Genomic DNA, 15121 nt, shown 5'->3' with positions numbered 1-15121 from the left:
GCCAGCTCATTGCTTAATCACACAAAAAGCCTAATGTCCCCGCTCCCTATTCTTTGGCGAAGATTTGGCGAAAATAGCCGCTCTACAGCAATGTCTTATTGTGAGCTTGTAGATCGGCTATTGTGGGTCGAAGAAGAGATTTTGGTGTCGAGGGAAATACTAAGTGGACCTTTAGTTAGGGTGACCATATTTTCAGCCACTCAAACCGGGACGCAAAACTCTGTTGCCTAAAACTGGGACCCTAAAAGCAATGCGCACGTTACCGCGCACGCGCGTGCCCATTCTCTAACGTTCGTGCACGCGCACACACGCACCACAGGGTTGCAAACAGTATGTATCCATGTATGTCCTAGAGCAATATGTTTTAAACAATGACACTTTCACTTTAGTAGAACATTGACTGAATTTACGAGCAATAGTGTTAGAGGGCCCCACATTGCATATTCCTACGTCCTACTTTGTCATTATCTCATACAAAAGAAGCAAAAATAGCAGTAGTAAGTGGACGTTTAGTATAGAACCCTGGGGGGACCCTGGGGTGAACTAAGTAAACAGTGTTTTAACTTTTATGTGGGTTTTTCCATTTGAAACATTCTCAGTTTGTGAGTCAGCGCTTGGTGAACAACAGGGACGCACTGGGTTTCACTGCTGGAATTTCGTGTTCTTTTAGACCCGCAGATCTCCTACCTAATAATTCCTAACTCTGTCCCCTGCTTACAGCTCAAGCCTGGGGTTATACCTGGCTCGAGCTCTGCTGTAAATAGCAGATCTACAAGCTCACAACGCGTCACGTTCGTGACGCGTTGTGAGCTTGTAGATCTGCTATTTACCGAGCACAACGAAGCCGGCCGGCACGCAACTAACATATGAAATCAGGCCTTGGAGCCTCGGCTGGGTGGAAGCAGGAACAGTGCGGTGAGCTCCAGTACAGTCCAGTCCCGCCGCGTCGTCCAGAGCAAGCAGCTTTGGGTCAGCAGAAGCAGAAGCAGCAGCAGCGCTGGCAGTAAGCAGCTCTGCCTCTCTCTCTCTCTTACTCTGCTCTGCCTGGCTGGTTAACAGCCCTGTGATGTCAGCCATTTTAGGTCGGACACAGAATGGAGAGCATGGTGGTGCTGCGTGCTCCGCCATGTTTCTCTCCCTCCCCTTCCTTTTTTTTTCTTAACAACCCAATTTTAACGCCTGCACTGCCAGTGTGGCCGCAACAGCAATGCAGCCTCTACTCGTGAACCAACCTCCCACACAACAGACAGACGGCCATAGCCCAGTCCCGTCTCGCTCTCTTTGACCTGCTGAGAGCACAGCCAAAACGGGACTCGAGGACAGACAGACAGACAGACGGGCGAATGAACGGTGTTGTAGTTTACGCCGTCATTGAGCTGGTTTTCTTATGGTTACTGGAAATGGGGGGGGGGGGGGGGGGGGGTAAAAACAGAACAACGCAAAAGTGTGTGCGTGTGTGTCTACGGGAAGGAAGGGGTCCTTCCTAGGCCAATGGCATCAGTAGATAGGTATTAGATTGAGTCGACTGACGCCGGTTAAGTTGGCCCAGAGCTTACAGTAGTAAAGTGGGGCTTAGGATAGTTGAAAATAGGGATTCGTACAGAGAACACAAGCGACGAACGGGTTGTAATTTGGTAGAATATAGTGAATTGATAGTCGGGTCTCTGGACTCTGTATCGGGTCTCTACAACTCTGCGTTGTAGACTCTGTATCGCAGTCTCTGAAAGGGGATGGCGTGCGTGCGTTGGGGCTCCAGCCCTGCAGTGTTTTGTGTGTCTATCTCCCTGTGGCCCTGCTTCGCCTACTGAACAGACGAATCCAGGCCAGCAGCAGCAGCAAAGCCCCCTCTGGGCTGCAGTGAACCCAGCCAACATCCACCCAGAGGGAAGCCAACGAATGGGGGACAGCGCAGGGCACCGCTATAGCCTCCAGTCAGATGTCTGGACAGAGAGCCTCTCTAGAACAGGAGTTATCAAACCTTGTGAGGCTGTGACCCCCAAAATAAACATAATTATATGAACTGGGCCGGGACCCCCACCCTGACCAGCACTTGGAATTGTAGTTACATTTAATCATGGTTCCACAGATAAATATTGTGGAAAATAGCACGTTGTGTGAGCATGTAGATCTGCCAATTTCACAATGTTTGCCTCCTGCTTACTTTTGTTTGGCCAGTTTGGTATTAAAACGGTCTTGAAAATCCTTAAATCGTCACACTTTATAAATGTGCAGATACCCTGTACACTTATTGTCGTTGTCGGGTGAAAACCTTGTATGTCCAAAACCATTCGTTTTGCATTTTCCATTTTAAAAATGATTTAGACTAGTGAAAACAGCCGATCTACATGCACACAGCGCCTCGCACCGCGAGGCGTTGTGTGCTTGTAGATCTGCTGTTTTCACTACTTTTGTGCGATGGCCTTGTATGATGAAGAAGCTTTACTGCGAAACGTGGAGATACAAGGTTTCCACCCAACAACGACGTTTTGTTGGTTTGTTTACAGTTGAGTGAGATTTTTTTCTTTTTTTTACATTAAGCTAATCATCTGGGGATCCCACAAAATAATTTGGGGACCCCACTTGGGGTCCCGACCCCGTGTTTGAGAACCACTGCTCTAGTAGCACTACCGACTGACTAACGAACAGGAAGAGAAAACGCACGCCATGGGCCCTCCCGCTCCCGGCCCATGGCGTGCCAGTGGCGACAGCGACCACACCTAGGCCAGAGAGAGAGAGAGAGAGAGAGAGACATGCACACCGCGTGAGTGAGGCTCTGAAATAGGAGCAGGGCAGGGACTCTCCAATCACCACTCACACAGGGGTGTGTGTGCGTGTGCGTGTGTGTGTGGAAAAAACAAGCCCTGTTACTGCTGCTGCTATACAGCCAGGGACTTGATGGCATGGCACACGAGGTGTGTGTGTGTGTGTGTGTGTGTGTGTGTGTGTGTGTGTGTGTGTGTGTGTGTGTGTGTGTGTGTGTGTGTGTGTGTGTGTGTGTGTGTGTGTGTGTGTGTGTGTGTGTGTGTGTGTGTGTGTGTGTGTGTGTGTGTGTGTGTGTGTGTGTGAGCACAAGTGTGTGCCTTAGAGAAATGAGCTTGTGGAGTGTGTGTGTGTGTGTGGGGAGGGGGGGCTGTAGGAGGTGGTTGCCATGGGGACAGTAACACACCAGTGGCGCTGCCGACCCGTCTCACTGGGCCGAACTTGTTCAGAGAGGGAGGGAGGGAGGGAGGGAGGAGAAGGAAGAAAGAAAGGAGGGGAGAGGTGGGTGTGGAGACAGCGAGGGTGGCGGCGGGGGGGGGGGGGGGGGGAGGGGGGGCTAGAGGGGAAAAAAAGAGGGGTGGAGGAGAAGTGAGGAACAGAGCAGACATATAACCATGGAGCAGCAAACAGTGGAAGAGGAGGTGTACGGCCAAATGCACACCTATCTGTCCTCTTATCCATTAGTGGTCCTCAAAAAGTGGGGTCCCAGCTAAATGAGGAACGGTTTAATAAAAAGTTAAAAGTAAGCCCTATTTTATTTTTCGGTTACTTTCTGTGCAAAAGAAAAACATTGACACATCTTCTCTTAATCTTCCCTGACCTACTTGATCATACTACAGCATTTCCATCACACAAAAGCATCCAAATGTAGCAGACCCACAAGCCCAAAAGCGACGTGTTTTGAGCTTGTAGATCTGCTACATTTGCCACTTTTTTTATTATATTTGAATCCTGAAAAAGTAACCGTTTGGTACATAATGAGGTTTCTTTCCACCCGACAGAGACAAATAGACGATATCTAACCTCGCGTCACCAGGCTTTCTGGGGGAAAGCTTCGTTTACTAAACAGGTCGTTTGATCCGGTCTAGACCGGATGGCATCCTACGTCATCTTGTAGTCAAAACGGACTACACTTTGGCAGGAAACACCAAACCGGAAACAGTTTTAATCCAAAACAACAACTACTTGCATGCGCTAACCTCGCGTCACCAGGCTACGCATGCGTTAACTGGGTTCAAACTGATTCTGGTTTGATGTTTCCGGCCAAAGTGTAGTCCGTTGACTACAAAATGATGTAGGACGCCATCCGCCCGACCCGAAATTGGAAGCGATCCCAGGCTAGACGATATCATTTTGAGGGCATGGGAAATGTTTTGACAAACCACTGCTCTGTCTTATAGTTATGCCTATAGACATTGTGTTGCAGCAGACAGGAGGAACACTCACTGACAGACATTCAACATTCCTGCAGCATCTCTCAGCTTAAAGAGGAGCCGTTTAGTTCGGGCGTGCATGCGTGCCTGCCTGCCTGCCTGCCTGCCTGCCTGCCTGCGTGCGTACGTACAGGGCTCGCCTATTATGCAGCCCAGACTTTTTCGAGCTGTAAGGCTGTCTTAATGTACAGGGTGAGAGTGTGAGGAGGGTTATTATTGGCTTCTCTCTACATTGGAGGATACAGCGCAGGCCCAGAGTGACCCAGCGGTTGATGGAAGGCCGTGCCACTCGGTGCCATGGATGTTGCGTTGGAGATAATAATGTAGGTTGCGAGCGAGGAGGGCACACAGCACAAAAACACACTGTGTGTGTGTGTGTGTGTGTGTGTTTGTCACGGCCGGGCCCAGGGTGGGTGGGTGGCCAGGGCCAGGCGGGCTTTTTTCTTGCTTCTCTCTGCGTGTCACACAGACAGGAAAATGGCCGCCCCAGCCCTCAACAATCTCGGTAAACAAGCCTCTCTCTCTCGCTCACAGGCATGCAGGCGCCCACCCCCGCACACACCACACCACACCAAGGGCGTCACGGGGGGAGGGGGGGGAGTGGGATTGAGTGGCTAGGGCCCAAGGTGGAGGGGCCTTAATTATTTTATAGCTATTTAGCTATTGAAAAATAGCAGATATACAAGCTCACAGCGCGCTGCGAGCTTGTAGATCTGCTATTTTTGAAAAGTCGTGAAAATGTGTGCAAATCTTTGAATACATGTATTTTAAAAAAAACAACATTTGTAACTCAAATTTAGCTTCTGGGGGGATCCCTGGAACTAAATATTTTGAGATGGGGGTCCGTAGCCAAATACACAGAGTTTGAGCACCACTGACATGGAAACATTTTTGAAATATTCAAAGATTTTGATGATTTTTCAAAAATAGCAGATCCACAAGCTCGCAGCGCGACACTCGGTGCCACGCTGTGAGCTTGTATATCTGCTATTTTTCGAATTGTTAAAGCACAGGGGCCCCACAGTGAATCCTTGTACCCAGGGCCCAGAATTTGGTGCGACACCCCTGCAGCCCACCACACATAGTCAGTCAGTCGCAACACGCTATCGCTCCACTCACTCACTCACTAAAAAAAAAAACACTCACTCACTAAAAAAAAAAACATCACACAGGAAACCCACGCGTGTGCGAGCGCTGACACAACCACCGCGGACACAAACACTACTGTCGTCAGCAGCAGCAGCAGCAGCAGCAGCAGCGGCACTATGGCCAGGGCTATGCTGCTCAACATTTCTGACCCAATTTAGGAGTTTTTGGCCGGTGGCCTCATAACCGTAGCAGTGAGTCAACAAGACTCGTCTGAGCCTGGCACAGCCGCAGCCATGCAGCCAGGCAGAGCTGCTGCTGACTGAAACTGAAAGAACCATAGCCGCCATAGAACAGCTCATATACCCCTATTGCACACCATCTGTACCCTGTCCTCACCTGTCTTTAAGGCCTTCCCTGCAGAACAGGTTTTCTTTTCAAGCCCGTTCTGCGTGCGCGTGCGTGAGAGTGAGGCTCTTTTTGCTGCTCGCTGCCTGAGCCCCACAAGTCTCTTTTCTTTTCAGACATGATCATCGGTGCGGCGCGGCGGAGAGATGAGATGTACACCGCACAGTCGCACACCACACAGTAGTTGTGCTTTGGATTGTCTGAGCACACCTTAAGTTGATGATCAGTCAGGCAGTCACCACCAAAGTATTTTAGTCTGCTTTACAGTTGTAGCAGCAACTGGTGCCTTTTTTCGTTAGGCGGCATTAACAACGGAACAGTGTTGTAGCTTGTGTGTGGCGCTCTTTTTAAGTTGACGTTGATTTGTATTCTTGTTCGGGGGGACGATTTGGGGTTCGATTTGGATGGGATAACGAAGCAGACAAACGGACATTGAAGCCGGGCTCTCTCTCTCTCTCTCTCTCTCTCTCTCTCTCTCTCAGGTTGTGTCCGCTGGCTGAAGCAAGCGCTCGGGGTGGAACATTCCAGGCTTCGCAGTGCAGCGAGGAAGGGGGAGGTGGGTGAGGGAGGGAGGGGAAGGGAACGACTCTGTGATTGTAGTGCAGTGTGAGGGAGAGGGGGAGAGAGAGCGGGTGCGTATAGAGGAGCGGGGGTTGGTACGATGGGGTGGTGTTGGCTCGGGGGGGGGGGGTGCGGGACGGGGCGGGGGTGGTATCAGGGCAGAGAATTCCTCGCTGAAACACCTCAGTGCTTCCTTCGCGACAGTTAACACCCTCCTCTCCTCTCCTACCCCCAGTGACGTGCAGAGAATGTTCGAGAGGCAGGGGCTGAAATTTCTAAAAGGGGCCTTTTGGTGAAAATAGCCGACCTCCAAGCTCACAGCGCGCGCGTCGCGCTGCGACGCGTTGTGAGCTTGGAGGTCGGCTTTTTTCCCGGTGCGTGACACCACAATGAACTAAGCATAATCAAGTCAATACTGGAGATGTGTGGCGTAACGGCTTGGATTTCTACACAGAGAGGGCAATTCTTTCCACATAAGACGCTGCATTCAAGTTCAGGAGAGTTCAGACAGGCAAGGCAATTCTCTTCAAGTATGGCATGGAAAGAGGGCAGGCATTAGCATTTCTTTCACCATATTAAAAACTGCATTCCTGATAATGAGAGGGCACTTTTTTTACAGACGGGGTAAAAGGGCAGGGGCTCAAGCCCCCTTTGATGTCTATGTGTGCACGTGCCAGCTCCTAGCCCTCTAACTCTCACCCCAACCCAACCATGCTGCCGCCCATCCCCCACAAACCTCTCTCCCGTTCGTTCTCTCTCTCTCTCTCTCTCTCTCTCTCTCTCTCTCTCTCTCGTCTTGTCTGCCATCGCCCCCCCCCCACCCCTCCAACTCCACGGAACAACCCACGTGATGGATGGCTGGCTGTGGGACTGCCTGCCCACTCACAAGCCTTTGTGTTTGGTCACGTGACCCATAGCCTGCCTTGGCAGAGCCTTGCCCCCCGATGCAGAACTGAATGGCAGGGGGTAGGAGGGGGGGGGGGGAGGTGCACAACAGCCCCAAGCCACGGGCAGTTATACTCTCTCTGGGGGGGGCGGGGAAGGGAGGGGTGGGGTGAGATGGGGTGGGGTGGGGGGGTGACAAGGGGGCATCGCGTTCCCCTCCACACAGTGGCAAACTCCATTTTCTTGTTAACCCTTCGCACACCGATCAAAGGCGAGGCCGCGCGCCTACGCCTGCGTCGTTCGTTGGGTCGAAAAAGAAAAGAGGAAAGAGAAGTGTGTTTGTTACTTCTACCCTTTAACTTGAAATGTTGGTGGTTCTCAGCCTTTTCAGGCCGCGACCCCCAAAATAATCATATTTTAACTGGGGACCCCCCCCCCCCACCCTACGAGCACTAAGAGTTGAGGCATAACATTTTGTATAACACGGTTCTATTGTCAAAATAGCAGATTGCGAGGCGTTGTGAGCATGTAGATTAGGGATGTGAAAAAAAATCGGAAATCGACGCGTCGATCGACTCACGCTCACCGCGACTCAAAAAGTACGAGTCGAAAAGTCGAAGAATATATATTTTTTTTTATTTTTCAAAAGTTTTTCCCCCAAAAAAGGTTTTAATCGTTCAAAAACGTTATAAGCGTTAATGTTTTCCATATGTGAGAGGACCGTGTGTGTGTGTGTGTGTGTGTGTGTGTGTGTGTGTGTGTGTGTGTGTGTGTGTCTGTCTGTGTCGGAGACGAGTGCATGCCGCCTGCATGTGTTGTGCATTCGCATGCATGCGGCGCTAGTCAGGTCCGCGGACTACTGGTTGAGAAACACTGCTGGACCGTGCTGATGTGCGCGTCATAGCAGTGCGCGCTGACTTGCCTGACTGTATCTCTATGGACTGGATGCTTTTGTTTACCTCCTGCCTCTGCATGCACGCTTGACACGAAAGCTCGCTTGTTAATGGCAGCGTCGCCGTTGTGTGCGATGATCACAAACCACACTACTCGTCGTTAACGTTAATGCGACACACCGGGGATATATGAGAGCGAGCGGTCAGCGCTCCCGCACGTTCCATGGACTTATTGTCACTCCGCTTCTAGTCTCTAGAGAACAGACTCCATGCTAACAAGGAAGAGCAATTATGTATTATATCATTATTATTAGGGCTTTGATGCAAGTTCTGATGGGTGCAGCATACGTTGTGTTGTTTAAAGTAATGCGCCGTTGTGCTGCTCTCCTCTCAGCTGCTGCTTAGCGAAAAAAAAAAGTGAAAAAAGTCGATCGACGCGTCGATTTTCGGCCGCGACGCGTCGATTCGCCAATAATGCGTCGATTAACATCCCTAATGTAGATCGGCTATTTTCACAATTTCTCTAATATTTGACAATTTTGTCAATGTTTAATTTGTCATTTTAGATCCTTAAAAGTCCTTAAATTGTAACTTTAGAAATGTGCAGATACCTTCTACCCTTTACACTTAAACTTTATGTTGTTTTTTTGTTTATTGTTGAGTGAGAAAACAATGTTGCAAATTAAGTTCATTGTCTGGGGACCCCCCCCCCCCCCCCCCCCAAAAAAAAAAAATGATTTGGGGGTCCCGACCCTCAGGTTGAGAACCACTGATGTAGGTAATAAAAGGCGAATGATCGTTGGCGTTCTTTCTGTGTGGGACTGGGACGCCGGCGTCCAAACTGTTTGGCCAAAGTTGAGGCTAAAAGCGTCCAAACCCATCGGTGGTGATGATGGTGTCAAAACCTGGTAACGACCTGAAACCCAACGGCCCTATTCTGGGGGGCGAATATCAGACAAAGAATATCTGATCTACAAGCTCATGGCGAGTCTCAACGCTACGCTTGTAGCTGGGGGGGGGGGGGGGGACACCGGGGGGACGACACCGCAAAGGCTGAACATTAAGCTGCTCCTGAAAGGCATGTTGGTTTATGTATATAATATGCTATTCTATACACATCCAGCATTATTAGATCACACTCAAACAATCATAACCTTTATTTTTAGACCCCTGGGTTGGGAAGACAAGTAGAACTCTCTTTACTTATGTTCAGCCAGTGAGTGTGAAAGGGCAGTAGGGAGAGAGAGAGCCCCGGTTCCGCGAGGGTTAACTGGGCTTTGAGCTAATGTACCATGACCTTTCTGTGGCAAAGCTGGGCCGTGCCGGAGTGAAAGAGAGGGGGGAGAGAGAGGGAGAGCCAGTGTGCTGGAGCCGTCAGAGACGTGCTGGCCATTGGGAAAAGCGGGACAACTCCCGAACGGCCAGTTCATTCCCGGCCGGTCCAGGTCGGCCATTAGGAAAGAAATAAAAATAAAATATCTGCCTTCGTTCCATTTTGGGGGCTGGGCGGCCAACAAAGTAAATCGTCACTGTCGGACAGAAACCTCGTATCTCCAAGTTTCAAATGTATACATTTTTTCGCAAAGCAAAGCCCTGCTTCATCATACAAGGCTGTTGCACAAAAGTAGTGAAAACAGCAGATCTACAAGCACACAACGCCTCGCGGTGCGAGGCGTTGGACATACAAGGTTTCGACCCGACAACGACGAAATATAACTCATGTACAATAATTGGCCCACTGGCTTGTCACTTGTCATGATCTGAAATGGCAAATCTTTGAGTAGCAGCAGCACTATGGAGAGAGATCTCTCTCTATAGCGCGCAATGAGGACCTCTCCAACTATTTTTCCCGGGCTGAATCAGGGGCCCAGCATGTCCCTGGTAGCCGTGCTGCAAGAGCCTGTATGTTTGGATGTAGGAGAGTGGGATTAGAGTAAGATGCCTCTGACCTATATTTCTCACCTGACAGAGGTGTTGGTGGTACTGTTGTATTGGTAATGCCAAGAGGTGAGATGTTTGGAAAGGTTTGACACAAGTTCAGCCTTAACCGATTTAGACCTGAAAAAAAAAGTCTTCTTGATCCTAACGTTTTTTTCTGAAAAACCTATGTTTCTCTGTCAGTGGTTCTCAAACTTTTTCATGTCAAGGACCCCCTAGAATGATGTGAATTTGACCACAGACCCCCATCTGAAAATATTTAGTTCCAGGGACCAAGAGGAAGAAGAATTAGCGTTAGAAAATGTCTGCTTTAAAAAATATATACATTCAAATATTTGCACACATTTTCAAGATTTTTCAAAAATAGCAGATCTACAAGCTCGCAGCGCGGCACTCGGTGCCACGCTGTGAGCTTGTATATCTGCTGTTTTTTAATAGTTAAAGCAATGGTTAAACTGATGACACAGATATGCGTACCCGGTCTAATGGGTTAAACTAAATTAGATTGATTTCAGAGCGGGGTTGTCTACTCTACCACACAAGCTGTCTGTGTTTGGTGCAGATTTGTTGGTTATCATTTTTATAACGAGTTAGGTATCAACTTGGACTGGACTTTTTAGAGGTTTCCGTCACAATCTCCCAAGTGAGACTTTGAGCTTTGGCTCCTGTGTGCGTGGTGTGGTGTTTAGGCCGCTGCATGGCGTGTTTGGGGAAGCGTAATTGCCCCCGAGAGCTGTCCTCCAGTGCATCAGCAACCAACCCACTCTCACTCATAGTTGAGGAGGGAGAAAGGGAGGGCTTGCGTTTCGTTCTTCGCAGGAAGCGTCGCCATTTTGTGGAGGATAGACGCCGGGGTATTTTAGAATACAGGTGAAGTTTGAATTGCCTCCTGTAAGATTCATGGCCGTGCGTACGTACGCGTGTATTTGTCGGTAACTCTATATGTTGGGTATGAATGTCGCCTTCATTTTTTTTTTAAAGTATTTCTTTTGTATTACATGGGCAATGGGTCTCTATCCTTAAACAACACTCCGGCGAGTATTTTTATAGCAAGGCTGTGTGGAACTGTGGAAGCTCCGCATAAAAAAAAAAACCTGTGCTCGCCGCTCCTGTTCCCTACTCTCTACTCTGAGGGGGTGTGTTTGAACGAGGGGAAGTGAGAGAGCGAGAGAGCAAGCGAGCGAGAGAGAGCGAGAGAGAGAGAGAGGGACAGAGCCGTGTGGGGGAAGGGAAAGAAGGGGGCAGACAGGAGCTCTTTCCCAAAAAGCCTTTAGTGAAGAACTGAGACCTTTGGTTGAGTGCCCTCATAAAAGAGACAGCCTTGAGTTTCAGGGGAGCAGGGGAAGTGGGAACGAGACTTAATTTTTATTGAAAGTCGAAGGAGCACAAGAGGTTTTTTTTAGAGGCTGCAATAAAACATCCGGACTGGACTGTCATTTTATTTGTGTGTTTTTTTTTTTCGTCTTTTTTTACTTTTCGTCTTCCAACCGGGAAACGCCGGCTCGTATTTTCGCGTAGTTGTACGAACTCAAACCTCGCTCTGTTTCCGGGTGTGTTCTTATCTGAAGACTGAATCTATATCGTCGTTGTCGGATGAAAACCTTGTATGTCCAAAACCGTTCGTTTTGCATTTATCATTTTAAAAATGATTTAAACTAGTGAAAACAGCAGATCTACAAGCACACACGCCTCGCGGTGCGAGGCGTTGTGTGCTTGTAGATCTGTTGTTTTCACTTCTTTTGTGCGACGGCCTTGTACGATGAAGCAGGGCTTTACTTTGCGAAAGAACGTACACATTTGAAACTTGGGAGATACAAGGTTTCCGCCCGACAACGACTATATGCTAGATCGGTAAGCACATTTTACAATGAGCTAAAATTAAGATTTATAATGACCTGGAAATTAAACGTGATTTTCTTTTTTCTCTCATTCCCAGATTTACCCCTGTCCTGAGGACGTCGAGGAGTGGACAAACACAAACAGGCGTAATGGTCGTCATGACGCGCCATCATCTCCTTCCACCTATGGCTGGCCCATAGGAGCCCCACCGGGAGCGTCTCATTCTCCGCGGTCTCACACACATCCCCCGCCTCGCAGTCAGTCACTTTAACCCCCACACCTAGGACAACACCATGGCCAGCAAGAGGAAGTCCACCACACCTTGCATGATCCCCAGCCGGAGGCTCCGGGAGGAGCTGGAGCAGGAGCCCCCCGTCCTGGTCCGTCAGGGGGGAGGAGGAGGAGGCAGACAGAGCCCCCTGGACCTGGGGGTGTCCTCCTCCAAAGCGGGGGAGTCGGGGGACCACCACCATCACCACCACCACCACCAGGGCAGCAGCAGCAGCAGGGACGGCGCCGGCACCTACACCTGCAGGTAGGGGTGGGCGATATGGAAAAATACAATATCACAATATTTTTCCAAACAGTATCACGATAAACGATTTTATCACGATTCTTTTTTCAAGTTGGTTTTTTATGGTTATTTTTTAAGCTACTTGACAAAAACAAGACTCTCTGGGTTCCTTTTGGGAGGTCTACCGGTAAATTGAACTTTACAAGTATGTAACTCTGACAGCATACAAATGAAACCAAATGGACCCTTACGGGTCCATTTGGTTTCATTTGTATGCTGTCAGAGTTAAGTTGAGACCTTGACATTTTAAAGTTTGAGAACTACTGATTTAGACCAAAATGCAGGTTTAAATTAAATTATGAATCTCTGTATTGACGATTAAACAGGATTTTTTACAAGGCTCCATCAATTGTATCACGATACAATACCTCCGAAAAGGCATATCGTGGACACATTGTATCGTCTCAACGATAATTATCACCATATCGCCCCTGCAGGCCGTGCAACTTCGAGACCCGCGACCTCAACCTGTTCCTGGACCACGTGTACAGCGGCCACCCGGACTTCCGAGCCGACCCCAGCTTCCTGTGCGTGGACTGCGGCGCCTCGGCGGCCAAGTTCGAGGGCCTGGCGCTGCACAACGCCCGCGTGCACCCCAGCACCCTCAACACCACGCTGCAGCTGAGGAGGAGGGACAGGAAGGTGGTGGTGGAGCAGCATCTGGTCGTGGGCGGGCCGGGGACGGACGGCGCCGCCACGACGACGACGATGGCGACGACGGCGGGGAAAGACGCAGAGATCTCCATCACCAAGACCCCCATCATGAGGATGCTGAAGGGCAACAAGTTCGAGTCCCGGAGGATAGCGGTGCCTCACGCCGCCTCCGATGAGGAGCTCCACCCGGGCTCCAGGGAGTCGGAGAAGAAGGAGACGGCGCCGGCGGTGACGGTCACACACGTCCCCACCATCGTCCACAACGGTGCCACCACCAAGGTCACGCTGCCGTCGGCCATCCAGATTGTCAACGGCTCCGGGGCGCTGCCCATGCTCAAGACCGCTATGACACAGGTAAGGTGGCACGGATGGGTCTACTCGGGGCTCAGGGATAGAGTTGCCGTCTTAGAATGCGGTGGGTTCCCAGTTCGTTCCCAGGCTCCCCCAGAGTTATTGTCAAAGAGTCCTTCAGCAAGACTCTGAACCCCTATTTGCTCCTGATGAGCCTTGCATGGTTTCCTTTGCCACCGGTGTATGAATGTGTGTGTGAATGGGTGAATGTAATGCGCAATCTCTGTAAAGCGCCTTGGATAAAGGCGCTATATAAATGCACCATTTACCGTTTTACATGATTTTCTTCTTAAACCTTTAAAGTTTACCCCACCAGTACTGAAGAAAAGTATAGTCATTTAGCATTTTTAAAAAATGTGCTTAATGTGAACGCCAGAGAGTTAAAGTGGGTGTAAGTGAAATAATTGCTAATAGAGTGTTTTCAAGTAGGAATACCAATTTATTCAGTCAGGAGCAACAACTCCACAAAGATGATGTATCAGCTTTATTCTAGTGTTCCATTTCTGTGTCTTCTCATTTTGTTCTTTTTGTTTCATCACTTAGAGTTTCACTTGTTTATTGCGACTGTCAGGTCGCAGTTACTATCAAAATCTCCACAGGCTGTCAGTCAGTCACTCTGTCAGTCTGTCAGTCACGTCACACGTCACACTTTTCCCCTACTCATATCTCCGCCACCGTTGCCCCTATCCATGCCAACCTTTGAACACACACTCCTTGCCTCCACCCCTCAATTCTCACATGGCCCTCTTCTAGCGCCACCATGAGGCCGATTCTTGCAAAACACATTTTTGGACACTGCTCCTACAGATTTGGCCCTAAAATTACGCAAAGCGGTACACAGTATCTCTAAAGTCATGTCATCAACATGGATCTGTCCCATTTCCCATATTCCCTCCTGATTGGCTACCATTGCCTTCTAAAGTTTGTGTATGCGACATGACGGTCGCTTATCTCCCGATTTAGGGAGTCTTACTGGTTAATTAATAAAAATGTGTCGGCGCGCGCTTAAAGCACGTGCACCAGAGACCCCCCCCGCCTACCACCTGGCCAAGCCTTTTTTTCTTGCAGATGCAAGAAAAACCCTGCAAATTTTCATGAATAAAAGTAAAAAGTTAAAGTTAATTCATTAATAAATGAAATAAAAATCTAAGAAATTCTATGAATTTAGAAACCAAATTTTTAAGTACGTGCTTGTTACTCGGCTAGTTTCACTAGTTTGGGTCTCGGGCAAACGTCTAATATCTCTCTTGGGTCACGAGCTAAAACGTTTGGGAACCGTGCTGTGGTTGTTAATGTATTGATGTATTACCTTGCATTGATGTTGATGTATTGATGTATTTATTACCTTGCTTATCGTTAAATGCCTAAATAGTAAGTTGTTTCCTCCTCCAGGTGGTGTCGGTGGTCCAGAACAGGACCCTCCAGCAGAGCTCTCCTATCACAGTCTCCTCCCCCAGTCTCACCTCTGTCTCCTCGCACTCCGTTTCTTCCAAGAACCTGCCCAAGGTAATACAAGATAAAATAAAAACATCTCTGTTTGTTTAGCAGTGGTTCTTAAACTTTTCATTTCAAGGACCCACAAATTAATTGACACGCCAGGGACCCCCATGAGAGGAGACTTCTTACTACTATAGCAGTCATCCTCAACCACTTTGATTTCAAGGACCCCCAGGTTGATATGCATTAGGCTACGAACCCCTTCTTGATTGTTTTGACTCGTACAAACTAGTCCATTTGGT

The 15121-nt window shown here is 49.0% G+C and overlaps 2 protein-coding genes across 4 annotated transcripts in view; one reads left to right on the top strand and one right to left on the bottom strand.

The window, feature by feature from the left end:
- LOC308290648 (deoxynucleoside triphosphate triphosphohydrolase SAMHD1-like) overlaps positions 1 to 15121 on the bottom strand; it is a gene marked incomplete at its 3' end in the record, with an annotated part of 439146 nt that overhangs the window by 82332 nt on the left and 341693 nt on the right. The gene's annotated exons all lie outside the window — the stretch shown is intronic.
- zhx3b (zinc fingers and homeoboxes 3b) overlaps positions 1 to 15121 on the top strand; it is a 33954-nt gene that overhangs the window by 5292 nt on the left and 13541 nt on the right. For 2 of the 3 annotated variants that reach the window (XM_080733188.1, XM_080733186.1), the window contains exons 2-4: positions 11901 to 12338; positions 12815 to 13385; positions 14775 to 14888. In XM_080733188.1, coding sequence (XP_080589314.1) covers positions 12097 to 12338; positions 12815 to 13385; positions 14775 to 14888 — 927 coding nt within the window. In that variant the 5' untranslated portion in view covers positions 11901 to 12096. Of the gene's footprint in view, positions 1 to 10749; positions 10835 to 11900; positions 12339 to 12814; positions 13386 to 14774; positions 14889 to 15121 lie in introns of those variants that run through there. The other variant, XM_080733187.1, reaches the window with a different exon arrangement.

The sequence above is a fragment of the Nannobrachium achirus genome, assembly GCF_963921795.1.
Source record: "Nannobrachium achirus genome assembly, chromosome: 9".
NCBI lineage: Eukaryota > Metazoa > Chordata > Actinopteri > Myctophiformes > Myctophidae > Nannobrachium > Nannobrachium achirus.
This window is presented reverse-complemented; position numbering and strand designations above follow the sequence as displayed.